Source organism: Fukomys damarensis, unplaced genomic scaffold (assembly GCF_012274545.1).
Source record: "Fukomys damarensis isolate Sample0158 unplaced genomic scaffold, DMR_v1.0_HiC HiC_scaffold_15, whole genome shotgun sequence".
Taxonomy (NCBI): domain Eukaryota; kingdom Metazoa; phylum Chordata; class Mammalia; order Rodentia; family Bathyergidae; genus Fukomys; species Fukomys damarensis.
The window spans coordinates 4,959,008-4,974,577 of NW_022900927.1; the positions used below are offsets into that span (position 1 = coordinate 4,959,008).

Here is a 15,570-nt window from a genome sequence, read left to right on the forward strand (position 1 = left end):
GGGCCCCCGGGAGAGCCAGGCAGGCCAGGTCCTCCGGGTCCTCCTGGCCCAGGTCCGGGTGGGGCAGCGCCCCCTGCCGGCTACATGCCTCGAATCGCCTTCTACGCGGGCCTGCGGCGGCCTCACGAGGGTTACGAGGTGCTGCGCTTTGACGACGTGGTGACCAACGTGGGCAATGCGTACGAGGCGGCCAGTGGCAAGTTTACCTGCCCCATGCCGGGAGTCTACTTCTTCGCTTACCATGTGCTCATGCGCGGCGGCGACGGCACCAGCATGTGGGCAGATTTGATGAAGAATGGACAGGTGAGATGTCCCTCTCCCACCTAGCCCCAGATCCTCAACTGGTAGCTTCTTAAATCTCTCGTACTCATTCCACAACCCCAGCTCCTTCCCTGAAATAGTGTCAGTGGATCCAGGAGCGAAAGGCTGCAAAGAACAAATAAATAATTTCATTTAGCCAAACTGTAATTGGGGGCCAGAGAAATAGCACCTGCCCAGGGTCTCACGGATCATTAGGAATGGTATCCGATTTAGAACTCACGATTTAAACTTAGTGTCTTGGCAGCTGCGACCTCGCCTTACAACTTTAGGCAATCGTGCTACCATTTACCCAGCCCATTTTCTCCTCGTATCTTGAGCTCCCTTGTGTGTTGTGAGGGGAAGCATCCCTGGCCTTTGGGTTTCTCATCCCTGGTGTATGGTAAGCTACCTGGAACCCATCTGGCTTTTTGGAATCAGAATGAAACCCATTTCTCAGGCAATCAGCAGTCAGCAAGCATCCCCCATATGGAGACATTGAGCTTGGATTTTCAAGGAAAGGGTAAAACTAGAAAGCGCTTGCCCACTTGGTCGGCAGTGGCCCTACTATTCACCCCAGATCATGGGGCCAATACTAGACCATTCCTTGCCCTCCGATAACACTGAGTCTCGTAGGCAGGGATGGGAAATGGTCTGACGTTCAGGGACCATCTAGGTGGTAGAAGAAATGGATTTGGAGGAAGAATGAGGCAAGAAACAAGGAGGATCAAGACCTTGGGCTCTGGCCTGGTCTGTAGTAGTCCTCACTTCCTTCCTTAGCAATCTCCCAGCCTCCAGGTTCTCCTGCTTGCTGTCCCTCCAGGCAGTCATTTTTCCCTGGTTTGGGGGATAGTCCCAAGGACTCAATTGTAGATACACAGAGCTGCAGGGTGAGGCTTTGGCTAAGGTGGAGGCAGCTGCCTGGGCAATGCAGGCTAAATGGGGTTGGGGCTGAGCAGTGACCTTTGAATGCCTCACAGGAGGGAGTAGTGGCTGGAGGGGGTGCATCTGGCCTATTCCTTGGAGTTTGTCTGAGCCAGCTTTGCCGCAGCACCCTTCTGCATTAAGGAGGACACCTCAGCTGCTGGCCCACCTTCTTACCTGCTTTGGGATCTCCCAGCAGAACCGGAGGGAAGCAAGTGAGAGTTCCTGGGTGGCTATATGGGGGTGAGATAGTGTATGTGTGTAAGGAAGTGTGAGTGTGTGATGTGAGTGGTCTGTGGGTGGGGGGGACGAAGGTATCAGTAGAGCGGTGGTGTAGATGAGCATGTGGCACTGAATAGCCCTGCTTGGTTCATGCAGGCTGTCTGGAAGGAGGCCCAGGGACGAGTATGTATTTCAAATGTGTTGGTTTTGGAGGGGGTGGGGGTTGTGCTGTTCCCACTCTGTATTCTGTCCACCCTGTGGGCGCTGCGGCCCTGGGGATGGTAAATAATGATTAGAATAATGATGAATAATTAATGAGTTAATAACCAGCCCAGTGGGACAGGAAGAGGGGAGCTGAGGAGGGGGCTAACAGCCTAAGGCAAAAGCAGTGAGGCTAGAGGGGGAAGCAGGGCTTCCTGTTTCTCAGCAGAAGACCTTGGGCACCGGCTAGCCCTCCACTGGGAAAGGGGCACCCAGAGGCCAGAGAGACAGTGCCAGCATGCTGTAGCACACGTGTAGATTCACCTATGACCCAGCACAAGTTTAGGACTCATCTGAGGTCCCAGTGGGCACAGAATCATAAAAATTACCCTACAGGCTTCTTATTTTAGTTTCATTTAGTTTTTGGCTTTTTTTGGGAGACAAAGTCTCGCTATGTACTCCGGGCTGGTCTTGAACTATGTAGCCCAGGCTGGCCTCAAACTCACAGAGATCCTCCTGCCTCAGCATCTGGAGTGCTGGGACTACAGGTGTGCACCACCATGCCCAGCTCTAATTTTATTTTTAAAATGAGATTATAGCACTAACAACAACAATGGCTCTATAATAGCCACTGTTCTGAACACACCTCACCTGTAGCAACCCATTTAATCCTAACAACCTCAGGATGTAAGTTCTATTATTACTCCCAAATTTTATCACTCAGATTGGAGCCCTGATGTGTGCCCCGAGTTGCACAGCTAGTGGACGGCACAGCCAGAGCTGCTCTGGATCTCCTAGCTTCATCTTGCCTTTCCCAGCACCACAGCCCCGTCCCCCAGCACCACCTTCTCCTCTCATCTCACTGGTTAGCCCAGCTCCGCACAGGGCATCAGTAGGTCATTTCCTCCTCGGCTCCCTCCCTAGGTTCGGGCCAGCGCCATTGCTCAGGATGCAGACCAAAACTATGACTACGCCAGCAACAGCGTCATTCTACACCTTGATGTGGGCGACGAGGTTTTCATCAAGCTCGACGGGGGGAAGGTGCACGGCGGCAACACCAATAAGTACAGCACCTTCTCGGGCTTCATCATCTACCCGGACTGACGGGCACCATCCCCGCCCCTTCGCTCCCCCTTCGCTCCAGGCCTCACTCACTTCCTGTGGGCCCCGCCCAAGGCGCCACCCCATCCTTTAAAAACCTGGGACGGACCCTCCCACTCGGAGGCAGCCGAAGGGCGGACTCTTGGGGCTCTAGGCGCGGCGGGAGGAGAGGGGCTCTGAGGACCAGCCGCATCCGCTAGCTGCGTGGGAAAGTAGGACCAGAATGGGTCCAAAATCGTGATCCGCTCCTCTGCCTGGAGCTGGGGGAGCAGCTTCACTAGCCAGGGCTCAGAGGCCCAGAAAGCGGAAGGGAAGCCATGGTGGCTAAGGAGGCAAAGAATAGAAACTGGGAGCCAGTGTGTTGGCGAGAAGAGACACTAGGTCGGGATAGGCACTGGTCCTCGATTGACAATTTTCTCTAGACATCCCTTCCTCCTTCATCTCCATTTTCGTGCTAGAGGCTCCAGCCTTGGCAGCCTTCCAGTGAACTGGAGGTACTGGTGAATTTTTTCCTAGCATTTAAATTCATTCTGTACAATCACCATTCCATCCTCTTGGGCCTAGGCCTCAGGGCTATAGCTGCTGTAGGCTCTTCCAATAAAATGAGGTTGGGAGATTGTGTGTGGCCACTTTAACTTGGTGCACAAAGTGAGGGGCTCTTCTGCGACGGGAAGGAAGAAGTATCAGCTCCAGGAGAACTGTGGGGCCTCCCTTTGTAGGCTCGGGTGGGGGGATGACGACACACCAGCCAGAGTGACACAAGAGCGGATTCTAGAGGTTTGACTCTGGGCTCTGCTATTCTGCCTAGTACAGGGAGAGGGTTGTAGCAGAGTGGGGTGTTTTTTGTTTTTGAGATGGGGTTTCACTGTATTACCCAGGCTGGCTTCTAACCCCTGACCTTAAATGATCCTCCCACCAGAGTGGCTGGGACTACAGGTGTGCCCCATCGTGCCTGTCGAGTCCTAGCAGCGGAGCTGTAGGGGATGAGGGTGTAGCTCGTGGCCCCCGGAACTGATCTTAAGGCTCAGGGAGAAGCAGAGACCCCATAATGGACCCCAGCCCACTCGGAGGTCGCTGAGGGTGGGGAGAGCAGGACAGCTTCTCCAGGAGCCTGTGGGGTGGATTTGGAACCCTTGGCAACCTGTGAGCTGGGGCACACTGCCACCATGTGGGCAACTGGCGAGCAACCAGTGGCTGCCCAATGTGGATACTTTAAGCTCACTCACTGGCTACTGAGACATTGTAAACTTTATTGAAAGATAAAAGAGTGTTGGCTCCCAGTCCCACGGGCAGACCAACCATAAATAAGGGATAAAGGGAAGGGGTAAGGTGGGGAGGGTGGAGGTGGAAGCCTCAGTGTGGAGAGCTCTGAGGGGCCGCAGAACCAACTGGAATGAAACACTAGAGGAAGAAAGAGGTCTTGTCACATTCCCACTGCCTTTCAGTAAAGGAGTGGAGGCCGGCCCCTGACACCACCCCTGCACAGACGGACTGGAGGCTCACCAGGGCATCTTGCCATTCGAGCACTGTGGCCACAGGGTTGGTGCAGATACGGGTGGGCCCTGGGGGAGGGACTCGGCTGGTGTAAAAGGCACATTCGTCGTCCAGACGAGCCTCATGGGAGCAGTGGATAGCACTGAGACATGCTTTGAGGCGCTGCCTCAGGGCCAGCGTTCCAGGGGCCAGACTGCTGCGACCTGAGGGCCACAGAGTTTAGACAGTGGCCTGGAGTCCTGTACTCTCACCATATATGGTCCCTTCCCCTCCTTCATGGGCCAAGCCAGTGAAGAGCCCAGGGATAGAGGGGCAGGTCCTCCCTTCACCTTGAGGGTAGCCAGGCTGTGACAGAGGGGACAGTAGCATAGCAACACTTGGTGCAGGTCAGGGCCCCACTCCCAGAGATACGATCTCCTTTGCTCAATCCCTTCCCAGCCAACTCCTTACCTGCCTGGCCTGTTGGGGGCCTTGGAGACTGCAGTGAGCAGATGCGGGGGCTGGCACAAAGGGGGCGTTGGGAACAGAAGGTCAGGCTGGTGGTTGCTGGAGCCCCCTGACTGCAGCAGCGCCATGGACTGGACTCTAGGCTTTTAGGTTCCAGGGAGTGGGCCTCTGATGCCCTCAACCCTACTCTTGGACAGGCCTCTTCAGACACAGCCTGTCTCTGAGGCCTAGGCTGAAGGAGTCCAGGCTCTACTGATGGGCAGGGCTCTGCTACCTCAGGCTGCTCCTGGGAGGAGGGCACTGGTGTCTCTGGTCTGGCCTTAGGGCAGAACTCTGGAGGCCCTGGCTCTGTTGGTGGGCAGAGTTGTGTCACCTCTGGCTCTGCACCAGAACAGGGCTGTGCATCCCCACGCTCCTCCAAAGGGCAGGGCTCTGGCAGCTTAGAGTGTTGTGACAGTCCAGGAAGGTGGGAAGTCCCAGAATTATGGTCTGGGACATTCAGAGTTCTAGAAATTTCAGCCAGCAGGGGTTTAAGTTCAACCATATCCAGAGAGGAGCCTCCATTAGGTGGGGCATACTTGCCCGCTGCGAGCCCTTCTACCTCCTGGCGCAGTAACTGCTGCAGGATATTGATGCGCTATAGTGCGAGAGTGCCCGAGAGCGATGTCAGGATGTGGGTCCCTCTGCCCTCCCAGTTCCCCCTTCTCCAGTCCTGTCACTGCCCAGGCAGGCATCAAGGCCTTGTCCCCACAAGCCCACCTGCATTTTTAGCTCCTGAAAGTTGAGGGTTCCATAGGAGTGAGATCCAGGACTTGCCACAGCTGGTTTCCCAGGCTGCTCCTGCAACTTTACACCACTGTCCTGGTCAAACAACCGTACTGCAATCTTCTCCTGTCACATAGATGGAAAGAAGGCAGGTGAGGTAGCCAGGCTGGGGCAAGAAGACTAGTCTGAGTCCCTAACTAGAGATTCAAGTCCCTAATTGAGAGGCCCTAGACTTAAGAGTAGAAGAGCAGCACAGAAGTATTAGGAGATGGAGAGGTAGGTGGCTTCTCCGGAGAACACACCTACTTCAAAATCTAGGTCTCCCGGCCACGGGGACAGCACAAGGGACCTCAACATGGATAAGCTTCTCATACTTACCCAAGGCACAGCAGACTCTTCAGGGCAGGACTGAGGAGTAAGGCCACTCAACCATCTGGTCTGTGACAGGAATGAGGTGTCAGAAGGCCCAGTAACCCACAGATGGATGCAGTCTCCCCTTGCCTGTCTTAACTCTCCCTGTATCCATCTGTCTCCTTCCTCCCACAGTCTGGCCCAGGCCAGCTACCTCCGTTGAATTTTTTTTCTTCTGGTACCGGGGATCAAACTCAGGACCTTGAGCTTGCCATGCAGGTGTGGCATCACTAAGCTACATCCCTGGCCCTCCCTTGACTTTTCTTACCTGCTTAACTCTGGGGGTGGATGGAGTAAACTGAGTTTTGGGTCGAATGGTGAGACGCCGCAACAGTGAATATGAAGTCTGGGGAGAGATGTGGGTGCTGAGCAGGAACAACCTCCAGGCCCGGGTTCTCCAGCCAGATTATTCTGTTCTTGCTCAGGCCCCAGGAGTTTTCCATACAAACCAGAGCAGGGAGGCCAGGGGATGGTACACGCTGAGCCCGTCCAAAGGGTGATGGGTGAGTGGCAGAAGGCGTGACCACACGGCCAGGCATGGGCTGGGCCACAGGGGCAGGGGAGGGCATCAGGTGGGAGTCCCAGCCATCCTGTGGAGAGGGAGAAGGTGGCAAGAGTGATCTCGTTCCCTTTCCTGTGGGGGCCACACTGCGGCAGCCAAATCATACCACTTCTTTTATCCATTTCCTCTCTTGGCTTCCCACTCATTCCAAGCAAAACAAACACACAAAACAAACAAACAAAAAAACCCAAGGGCGGTCTCACCCCCTACTCTGAGATGGGGGAGTCACGTGCCTAAAGTGAAAGGCTGTTGGGAAATGGAGATTGGGGGGATAGAGCTGAGATTCTGGGGCTGATTTGTGGAAGGGGCTCGGGGGGAGGGTTCTTTCCCAGGTGAGAGATAAACAGGCTGCTGGGGCCATGGAAAGTGATGACTAAGAAGTCATTAGGCATGGGGGGAATCTCAAGAAAGCAAGCTAGCCTCCGGGGTTATGAAAATGTGGGCCTCTCACTAGGGAGGCTGAGGTAGGAGGATCACTGAGATCGAGACCAGTCTGGGCTACATAGTGAGTTCCAGGTCAGTCTCAACTACATAGTGAGACCCTGTCTCAAAAAACTAAAAAAAAAAATGTGGGCTTCTCTGGAAGGTGCCCTGATGTGGGTGGGGGAAGAGATCTGGGGCTTTCTGTGTGCTAAGGGGGTCTCCGAGTCAGTGGGAAGTTTGGAAGGAAGTGAGATGGTATTTCTGGGATCCTGCGGGTCATTTTGAGAAAGGGGGATGGGGAGCCTCAAGGCTGGGGTTCATGATAGGAAATCCGGATTTTTCAGGAGCCCTCCAGGGGCAGTTGCTTAAACCCTTGGGATGAACTGCAAGAGGGAGAGGGACCCTCGGGGTCCGTGGATATGCGTGCTGGTGTCTAGAAGCCGAGTAGGACATAGAAGTTTCAGCAGTTCCAGTATGGGGAAAACAAACAAACAAATGAACAAAAAAAACCCAAGGGTATTACACAGATTTAAATCCCTACCTAATCCGATTCTGTTATTGCTGTAAGCTTTTCTCTTACTATTCCCCTCCTTCATCGGCTTCAGTCTCACTAGTCTTTCTTGCTGACCCACAAACACACTGCGTACATTCTCTCCTATGCCTTTGCATCTAGAGCTCTCTTGGCCTAGAGCATTCTCCCCTAGATAAATGCTTGGCTGGCCCTCAACTCCTGTTCACTTAAACATCATCTTCTCAGTGAGCCCCCTGCCCAGCCAACATTACACTGTGATAACAACTCTGCTACTCTCCAGTACCCTTCAGTGCCTTGTTTTTTTTCTCTATAGAGAATGGATCACTATCTGAAAGCTTATATATTTTACACATGCGTTTCACATGCTTTTTTTTTTTTTTTTTTTTTTTTGGTTTTTGGAGACGGTCTCACTATGTATTTGAGACTGACCTGGAACTCACTATGTAGCCGAGACTGACCTGGAACTCACTATGTAGTTGAGAATGACCTGGAACTCACTATGTAGCCCAGGCTGATCTTGAACTCACAGCGATCCTCCTGCCTCAGCCTCCCAAGTGCTGGGATTACAGGCGTGCACCACCATGCCCGGCTTCACATGTGTTTATTTTTGTCTTCCTTTCTACAGGATTTATGTCCAGAGCCTAGAACAGTAACTTCACTCAGTAGCTGGTAGCTATCTGTGGAATGAAGCAATGAATGATTTTGGTTGGCAAGTGTCAGATCTGTCTCAGCCCTGGAACTGATCAGACAATGATAAAATATACGGTTTGTGACCTCTCCCTCCAGGCCCCAGATCCCACTTTGCAGTGGGCCTGGACCTACGTGTAGCAAACCCAGATGCCATAACATCCGGAGGACCAGGCCTGCCTGGCTCCACTCTCAGTCCTAAATTCCCCTAAGCATCTCCCATGTCCTTGTCCCCATCCCAGGAGGGTCCCTTCTCACCCCAGTGGGTAATCTCTCTTTGGTTTCTCTTAAAGGTACTCGCTGGGCCAGACCTAGGAGGGCCCCTCCTCCTTCACCTGAGTGAGGGACGCTTTCATGTTCTTCAAGCAGAGAAGCTAGGAGACAGGAAATTTGCTGTAGTACCTAGAAGATCCACAAAAGTCTGGCACAGGGCTTTGCAACTTCTGAAAAAGGTGCACCAGTTTGAGTCCCCATTGCTCGTCAGAGGCAGAGACCCCTGGAGCATCCCAAGAGTCAACACAACCTCAGTAAATCCTCATCAATCCCAGCATCATGAGTGAGGTGGGGCAGGACAGTTAATGAAAGGTCAATCTTGCAGGAATGGCAGGGAGAGGGCAGAAATGGGGACACAAGTACAACTGGCCAAAAGCCAGAAGGTCTCTCTCTGTCCTCCTTCTCCTCCCACCCTTTTTTTGTTTTTGTTTTTTGGTACCGGGCTTGGGACCTTGTGTTTTTGAGGCAGGCAATGGCACTACTGACCTAAATCCCAGGCCCCTGTTTTTGTTTTTTGAGACAAGGTCTTGATATATAGTTCACAGTAGCCTAAATTTGTAGTGCTCTGCCTGCCTCAGCCTCCCAAGTGCTGAAATTACAAGTGTGTACCACCATACCCATTCATACATTCATTTTTGCAGTGCTGGGGTGAAACCCAGGACACTTCAAATGCTAGGCAAGTGCTGTACCAATGCTCCCCGCCCTCCTGGTCCTACTGATCTAGCCTCCCCACCTCCCCATTTCCTCACCCGACCCCCACCCTCCAAAGCCTGCTGTGCTTTTTATCCAGTTTCCTGTTGCAGGGGAAACTCACCAGGCTGCACAGGGGTTTCCAGGCGCAATCCTGAGGCCTGGCTCACTGATGTCCTGATGACAGTAAGAACCACAGAAGTCACTGAGTACCAACCACGAGGTGGGCATGTGCTGAGTGCTATACATACATCATTTCTCCGCACTCTCACAGCAACCTCTGATGATGGTACGAACATTCTTCTCATTTCAAGGGACCAAAGCTCAGACAGGTTAGGACAAGCCTGCACAGCTGGTACTGGAAAGGGTCAGGAGTTAAATCCAAATCCCATTTACTGCCACAGTCTATGGTGTAGTTGAAAGAAACCGCACCTCACCTGTCTTTTTCCATGTCACACTGAAGCCTGACTCTGAAAGTCTGAACTACATTCCAAGGGCTCACCCTAGTCAGCCATAGGTTTCCTCTTTGGGGAGTCCTAAAGCTCCAGAAGGCCCTAGATCTGGGGGACCTGGGTCTTGAACACTGGTTCATTCTTTTTCATGACTTTCTCCACATCCTCTCCTTACCGGTTGCTGCCACCTGTCTCTCTTCTGAGGTCCTGTAAACTAGGGCGGGTGGAGGGGTGAAAGGAAGATCTTGAAGGTGGAACCTGATCCATAGAAGCAAGAGAGAAAAGCAGAGTCAAGGTGCGCCCCAAACCTTCAGGCCTTTCCACCAAGCCTTTCCCCGCAGTAGAACCCCTTGGCTCTCAGGTTCCCGAGCTGTCCCTGGAAGGAAGCTCCCAGAAGCGCAGAACATCAGCCCCTCCAGTGCACTTACCAGTGCCTGGAGCCTCTGGGGGCATAAAGTCCGACCTCGGGGTCCCGATCCCTCCAGCCTTGAGAAGCAGGAAGCCCTGGCAGGGCCTGGTTGGTGGATGGGGGTTCTGGGGGCCACATACACAGAGGCCTGAGTACCCTGGGACCCCAAGCAAAGTTATTAGCAAGAGCTCAGGATTCTCTCCTCGGCCCACTCCAGCCTGACCTCACATCTGGTCTCATTACCTGGCCCCTCCGGATGGTACCTCCCTGGCTCCCTCGAACCAGTACTCTCTGAGCCAGGCTGGACTGGCGCCCCATTGGATAGCTCTTCACCCCTTCACCTGACAGGATGGTGGCCAGGGCTGCAGGGTCAGCCACAAACTCTATGGCCCCTGGAGCTACTGCAAGGTTAAAGAAGAAAAGGTGAGTAGGAACAGGAATTGGGAGGCTAAGGGGCCAGGGACACTGGCACAGTCATCCTGAGGGGCAGAAGTGAGCAGAGACTCATTTAATTGAGCCCAGCTCACCAAATATTCACAGAACTTTTGGTAGGATATCTACCTTCCTTCCTTCCTTCTTTTTTTTTTTTTGGAGACAGGGTCTCACTATGTAGCCCAGGCTGGCCTTGAACTTGCAGTGATCCTCCGGCCTCAGCCTCCTGAGACCTGGGATTACAGGCATGCACTGTGCTGTGCCTAGCTCCTTTTTTTTCTGTTCCTTTCTTTCTAGGGGACTAAACCCAGGGCTTGGCACATGCTTTTTATTTTGAGACAGGATCTCACTAAATAGCTTAAATTGGCCTTGATCTTGTGCTCTTCCTGCCTCAACCTCCTGAGTAGCTGGGATTAGAGGCATGCATCCAGCTTGTAACACTACTGTAAGCTCAAGTTCGATGAAGAAGACAAAGGCCCTATTATTAAACTGCTGAAAGGTAACACACTTAAGCTAAAGTATAGACAGATTATAAAAGAATTTCTGCAAAGAATTAGAGACCATAGAGCTGAAAACCTTATGACACTTTGCTGAAGAGGAGAAAGATGGCTTCTAAGGACACCAAAAGCAGAACCAGGACTTTTTTTTTTTTTTTTTTTAACTTTTTGGTACTGGGAATTGAACCTTATGGCACATTCCCAGTGCTTTTTATTTTTTATTTTTTGGTACCAGGGATTGAATGCAGACCTTGCACTTGTGAGGCAGGTGCAGTACTGCTGAGCTACCTCTAAGCCCACCTTTTTATTTTTTGATACAGGGTTTTTCACTAATTGTTCAGGCTGGGCTTGAAACTGCAGTCCTCCTGCCTCAGCCTCCCAGAGTACTGGGATTTCAGGTGCACACCATACACCAAGCTACCAGGACCCTTTTTTTCTTTTGGTACTGGGGATCGAACTCAGGATCTTGTGCTGGCTAGGAGGCACTGTGCCACTGAGCTAAATCCCCAGACCCAAGACTCTTGTACTAAGCAGAAGACCAAGGAATAGAAGCACCTCCAAGCCCTGCTGGCCATTTTCACTCCCACTCAGCCAAGGAGGCATCCAACAGGTACCTGTTGGGGGCGGGGGCCGAAGCCCCACATTTTGTGCCACAGGGCTAGGCCTGAGCTCCTCTAGGGGGTTCCGGAGCTGAGTGGTTGCCGTCCACTTTTGTGATTTCTCTGTTCGTTGCATGCCTTTGGACCTGGTGCCTTCTGAGTCAACAAGGGTGTGCTGAATACTGATCGGAGGCTTCTGCACCAAACTCTGGGGTTGAAGAGGGAGAAAAACCTGGTCAGCGCCGGGGTGTATTACTGGTGTGTGTTGCCTTCAGGTAAGTACTCATTACCCACCAGGCCCCTCTTACCCTTGGATCTTGGTTTTCCTGGTCCTGGGTGCTCGATTTAACTGTGGGGAAAGGCGGGCGTCTCTTACAGCGTACTGGGATCTTGCTGGGGGTAGGGGATACACCTCGGAGGAGGGGATCCTCTGTGGCTTGGATAGTGGTCATGGCGGCTACAGTGAGATGGGGAAAAAAAGTCGGCAGGATCGGGTATCAAAGTCAACCAGTTCTCGGGGCACGGGTCCTCGCAACCCCGATACTTCCACCTCCACCCCAGTCTTTGAGCCCAGAAGCCCCAAGCTCCTGCAAGGCCGCTCTTTCTGGCTGCCACCTCCAGACACCCCAACCCCGTTCTTTCGCCCTGACGCCCCTAACTGCTTTTTTCCCTCTGAGCTCCCGCAGCCCTCATTTCCTGCAGGATCCCTGTGCCGCACCGTCCCGGGAACTCTTCACGGTCGCCTCCACTTTCTTCGATTTCTCCCCAAGTTTCTGGGCTCCTGGGGTTGCTACTTCCCCAGTTTGTAAAATACGCCAACCTCTTGATTGGCTCGTCCGAGTGTGAGGAAGCGCGTGACGCATAATCCAGCCATCCAATCCTAGGGGTTTGGAGGCGGGACCAGAAGAAAGACTAGCTGTCGAACAGCTTTTTTTGGCAAGGAAAAAAACTGACCCGTCTCGAACAGCCAATCCGAGAGCGGAGCGCGAGTGGAAGGCGGGGAAAAGGGTAGGAGGAGGCCGTTCTGAGGCAGTAAAAGGCGTGGCGGTCCGAGTCTGGGCTGCAACGGGCGATACAGCGTTCTCGTGAAGTCTCGCGACTGGCGAGGGCAGCGTCCTCTATGGCGAGAATCCGCAGCATTGTGGGAAGGGCTGGACCTCCCTGTTGCCGGGGTGATGTTGGAGGATGCACCGAGCCCACTATGGACTCTAACCATAAGGCAGGCCAACCTTTGGGGGCGCAATTGCAGACATTTAAAGAAAACAAGTGCGTGAGACTAGCGACTGCTTCCAAACTGGCAGAGGGCTGAAGAGAATTGAATTGAGTCTACTGAGAACAAAAAGAAACACACACACACACACACACACACACACACACACACAATTTGTTCACTCAAGCCTCACAACCCTTTGAGGTGGTCAGACTAGGTGTGGCTGGCACAGAATTAACTCCAGGATTGAGAGGCTCCTCAATTGAACTTGCAGTCCTCCTGCCTCAGCCTTCTCCCCACCTTCAGTTTTTCTTTTGCAAGCCTGGAGAATGGCAGTGAGGGCCACCGGCAGATTGGCAGACAGGGGTGTGAGGTAGTCAGATCCTAGAACAGCCTTAGAATGGAAGGGTAACCCCTAAAAGAAGACAGGAAATAGTGGTTGCAGATTTACAAGACTAATAATATTTGCCCTCTGACCTCAGCAGTTCCTATTACACAAGCCAGGAACCTAGGAGTTATTCCTCTGCTCATCCTCTTCCCTTCCACATACCATCTGTCTTTTACTTTTACTTATTTTGCCTTTTAAGTAACTTTAGAACTAATCTATATCTCCATTACCACCACCTTACTCCCCTAATCTGACCTAAAGGATGCAAGAATCTCTCATCCTCTGTGCTCCCTTTCCATATGAATCCATTCTCCTTACAGTAACTATTCTTTCCAAAGTGCAAAACTGGTAATGAATGAACAGTGGTAGAGACTTACCTAGTGTGCCTTAGCTTCAGTCCCCAGCAGCACACACACACACACACACACAGACGCACACGCACACGCACAGTGTTCTAGGGAGTAGAGTTCTTGCAAAGGCAAAGAAAGAATATAGAGTGTTCAGAAAATAGTAAGATGGTATGTAGGGAACAGTAAGAAATAAAACTGGAAGATTATCTGAGGTCTTGAGTTGAAGGAATGATCACCTCGTTCCGCTAACAAGTACTACCCGTGTACTAAACCCTAAACACTAGAGCAGCAGAGATGGCTGTATGTTCTCTTGCAACTATTATGTGTAAGGCCCTTCACTAGGCCTTTGCGTATACACACACACACACACACACACACCCTTATTTCTTTTGGGTTTTTTGTTTTGTTTTGGTTTTGGTTTTTGGGGACAGGGTCTCACAATGTAATTGAGAATGACCTGGAACTCACTGTGTAGCCCAGGCTGGTCTCCACTTCACAACGATCCTCCTGCCTCAGCCTCCCGAGTGCTGGGATTACAGGTGTGCACCACCACATCTGGCTCACACACCCTTATTTCTGTATCTGTCTAAATGTAGGAAAAACCAGGAATTCTAGATTTATTTATTTATCTAGCAGTAGTGGAGATTGAACCCAGTACCAGATTGCATGGAGCTACATCCCCAGACCACTTTTATTTCTCAAACTTTCTTTCCATCTCTCCCTCTTTCTTTCTTTCTTATTTTCTGGTATAGGGGATTGAATTCAGGACCTTGTGCTTGCCAGGTAGGCGCAGTGCCACTAAGCTATACCCCCAGCCTTATTTTTAACTTTAAAATAGGGTCTCACTAAGTTACAAAATTGCCCAAGATGGGCTCAAAGTTGAATTCCTCTTGCCTCAGCCTCTCAGAAGTTTGGGATTACAGATATGTGTCACCATTGGCTTTATTTTTATTTTTACTTTTGGTATTTTGACACACGATCTCACTATATAATTCAGGCTGGCCTTGAATTCACTATATCACCCAGGTTGGTCTCAAACTCCCAGAAATCCTCCTGCTTCTGCCTCCCCGGTGCGATAGGTGAGTGCCATCACACCTATGCTATTTTATTTTTTGGAGACAGTATCTCACTATTTTGGCAAAGCTGGTCTAAAATGTCTGGGTTCAAGCGATCCTCCTATGTCAGTCTCCCAAGTCACTGGAATTACAGGTCTTCACCCCCATACTCCCTATTAGACAGGCCTTTAAGCCCACATCAGTAACAAGTGTGATGGCACAGCCTGTACTCCTAGCATTTTGGGAAGCAAAAGCAGGAGGATAGTGAGTTTGAACCCAAATGGGCAACAGGACAGCCTAGTGAGATCTTGTCTCAAAATAAAAAATAAAAAGGACTGGGGATGTAGCTCAGTGCAAAGGCTCTAGATTCAACCCCCAGTACCACATAACCACATACACTGTACTTTTCACACTCTTTCATCAGATTAAGACATATTTATTTGAACTATAGGATTATATAACAAGTGTGAACCAGGTTTGCTGATACACACCTGTAATCACAGCTCTCTGGGAAACCGAGACAGGAGCATTCCAAGTTTGAGCCCAGTCTGGACAATTTAGCAACTTAGACCCTATACTGAAAGAAAAAAAGTATGAGTGTGCAAAGCATTTAAAAACAAATACTACCAGGTTGAAGGGAGAGCAGGGATAAGGGGAAAAAATGACAACCAAGACCTGTCATGTAAAGGTACAAGATCCCAATGATGAGTGTAACTATGCTGTATACCTAAAATGTACCAATAAACTCAATGAGAAAAAAAGAACCAGCATTTGTTAGGCATTTAACATCTGTTAATTCACTAATCAGAGCCAAAGTACAGAGGGAATTGGAATGGCCCATCAGTACTCAAGAGCTGAGTACTTCTGAGATCTATGACTATGTCTTCCAGAGGATGAAGAACTCTGCTTCACTTCATAGGATTGAGTGAGGAGTCCATCTTCCATGATGGGAGGTAAGAGCAGGACAGATGGGCATGAGGAAGTCAGCATGCCATTGTGGGCATGCTTGCTGCACAGCCCCAGGTGAGGGAGCCATAGGCATCTGCTGCCAGGGCCCCCAGTCACTGCCCAGCTGTGTGAGGCCAGACCCCAGTGTCTACTTCCCTTGAGCCAGCTTCAGCGCTCCTCCTCTTCCTCCTCCTCCTCCTC

The 15,570-nt window shown here is 51.4% G+C and overlaps 2 protein-coding genes across 3 annotated transcripts in view; one reads left to right on the forward strand and one right to left on the reverse strand.

Annotated features, from left to right (window-relative positions):
• Positions 1 to 3,361, forward strand: C1ql4 (complement C1q like 4; the record flags this gene model as incomplete). Its single annotated transcript, XM_010623700.3, has 2 exons — positions 1 to 303; positions 2,569 to 3,361. Coding segments are annotated over 2 exons (483 nt in total), but the record flags the coding sequence as incomplete, so codon positions are not given.
• Positions 3,362 to 3,984: 623 nt separating this feature from the next.
• Troap (trophinin associated protein) overlaps positions 3,985 to 15,570 on the reverse strand; it is a 14,813-nt gene continuing 3,227 nt past the window's right edge. The window contains exons 2-17 of one of the 2 annotated variants that reach the window (XM_010623616.3): positions 14,913 to 14,998; positions 12,373 to 13,043; positions 11,727 to 11,875; positions 11,434 to 11,626; positions 10,134 to 10,291; positions 9,910 to 10,047; positions 9,657 to 9,739; positions 9,154 to 9,206; positions 8,325 to 8,440; positions 6,312 to 6,452; positions 6,131 to 6,208; positions 5,830 to 5,889; positions 5,446 to 5,577; positions 4,690 to 5,323; positions 4,249 to 4,442; positions 3,985 to 4,146 (exon numbers count right to left, since the gene is read on the reverse strand). In XM_010623616.3, the coding sequence (XP_010621918.1) occupies positions 4,099 to 4,146; positions 4,249 to 4,442; positions 4,690 to 5,323; positions 5,446 to 5,577; positions 5,830 to 5,889; positions 6,131 to 6,208; positions 6,312 to 6,452; positions 8,325 to 8,440; positions 9,154 to 9,206; positions 9,657 to 9,739; positions 9,910 to 10,047; positions 10,134 to 10,291; positions 11,434 to 11,626; positions 11,727 to 11,875; positions 12,373 to 12,634 (2,439 nt within the window). In that variant the 5' untranslated portion in view covers positions 12,635 to 13,043; positions 14,913 to 14,998 and the 3' untranslated portion in view covers positions 3,985 to 4,098. The other variant, XM_010623617.3, reaches the window with a different exon arrangement.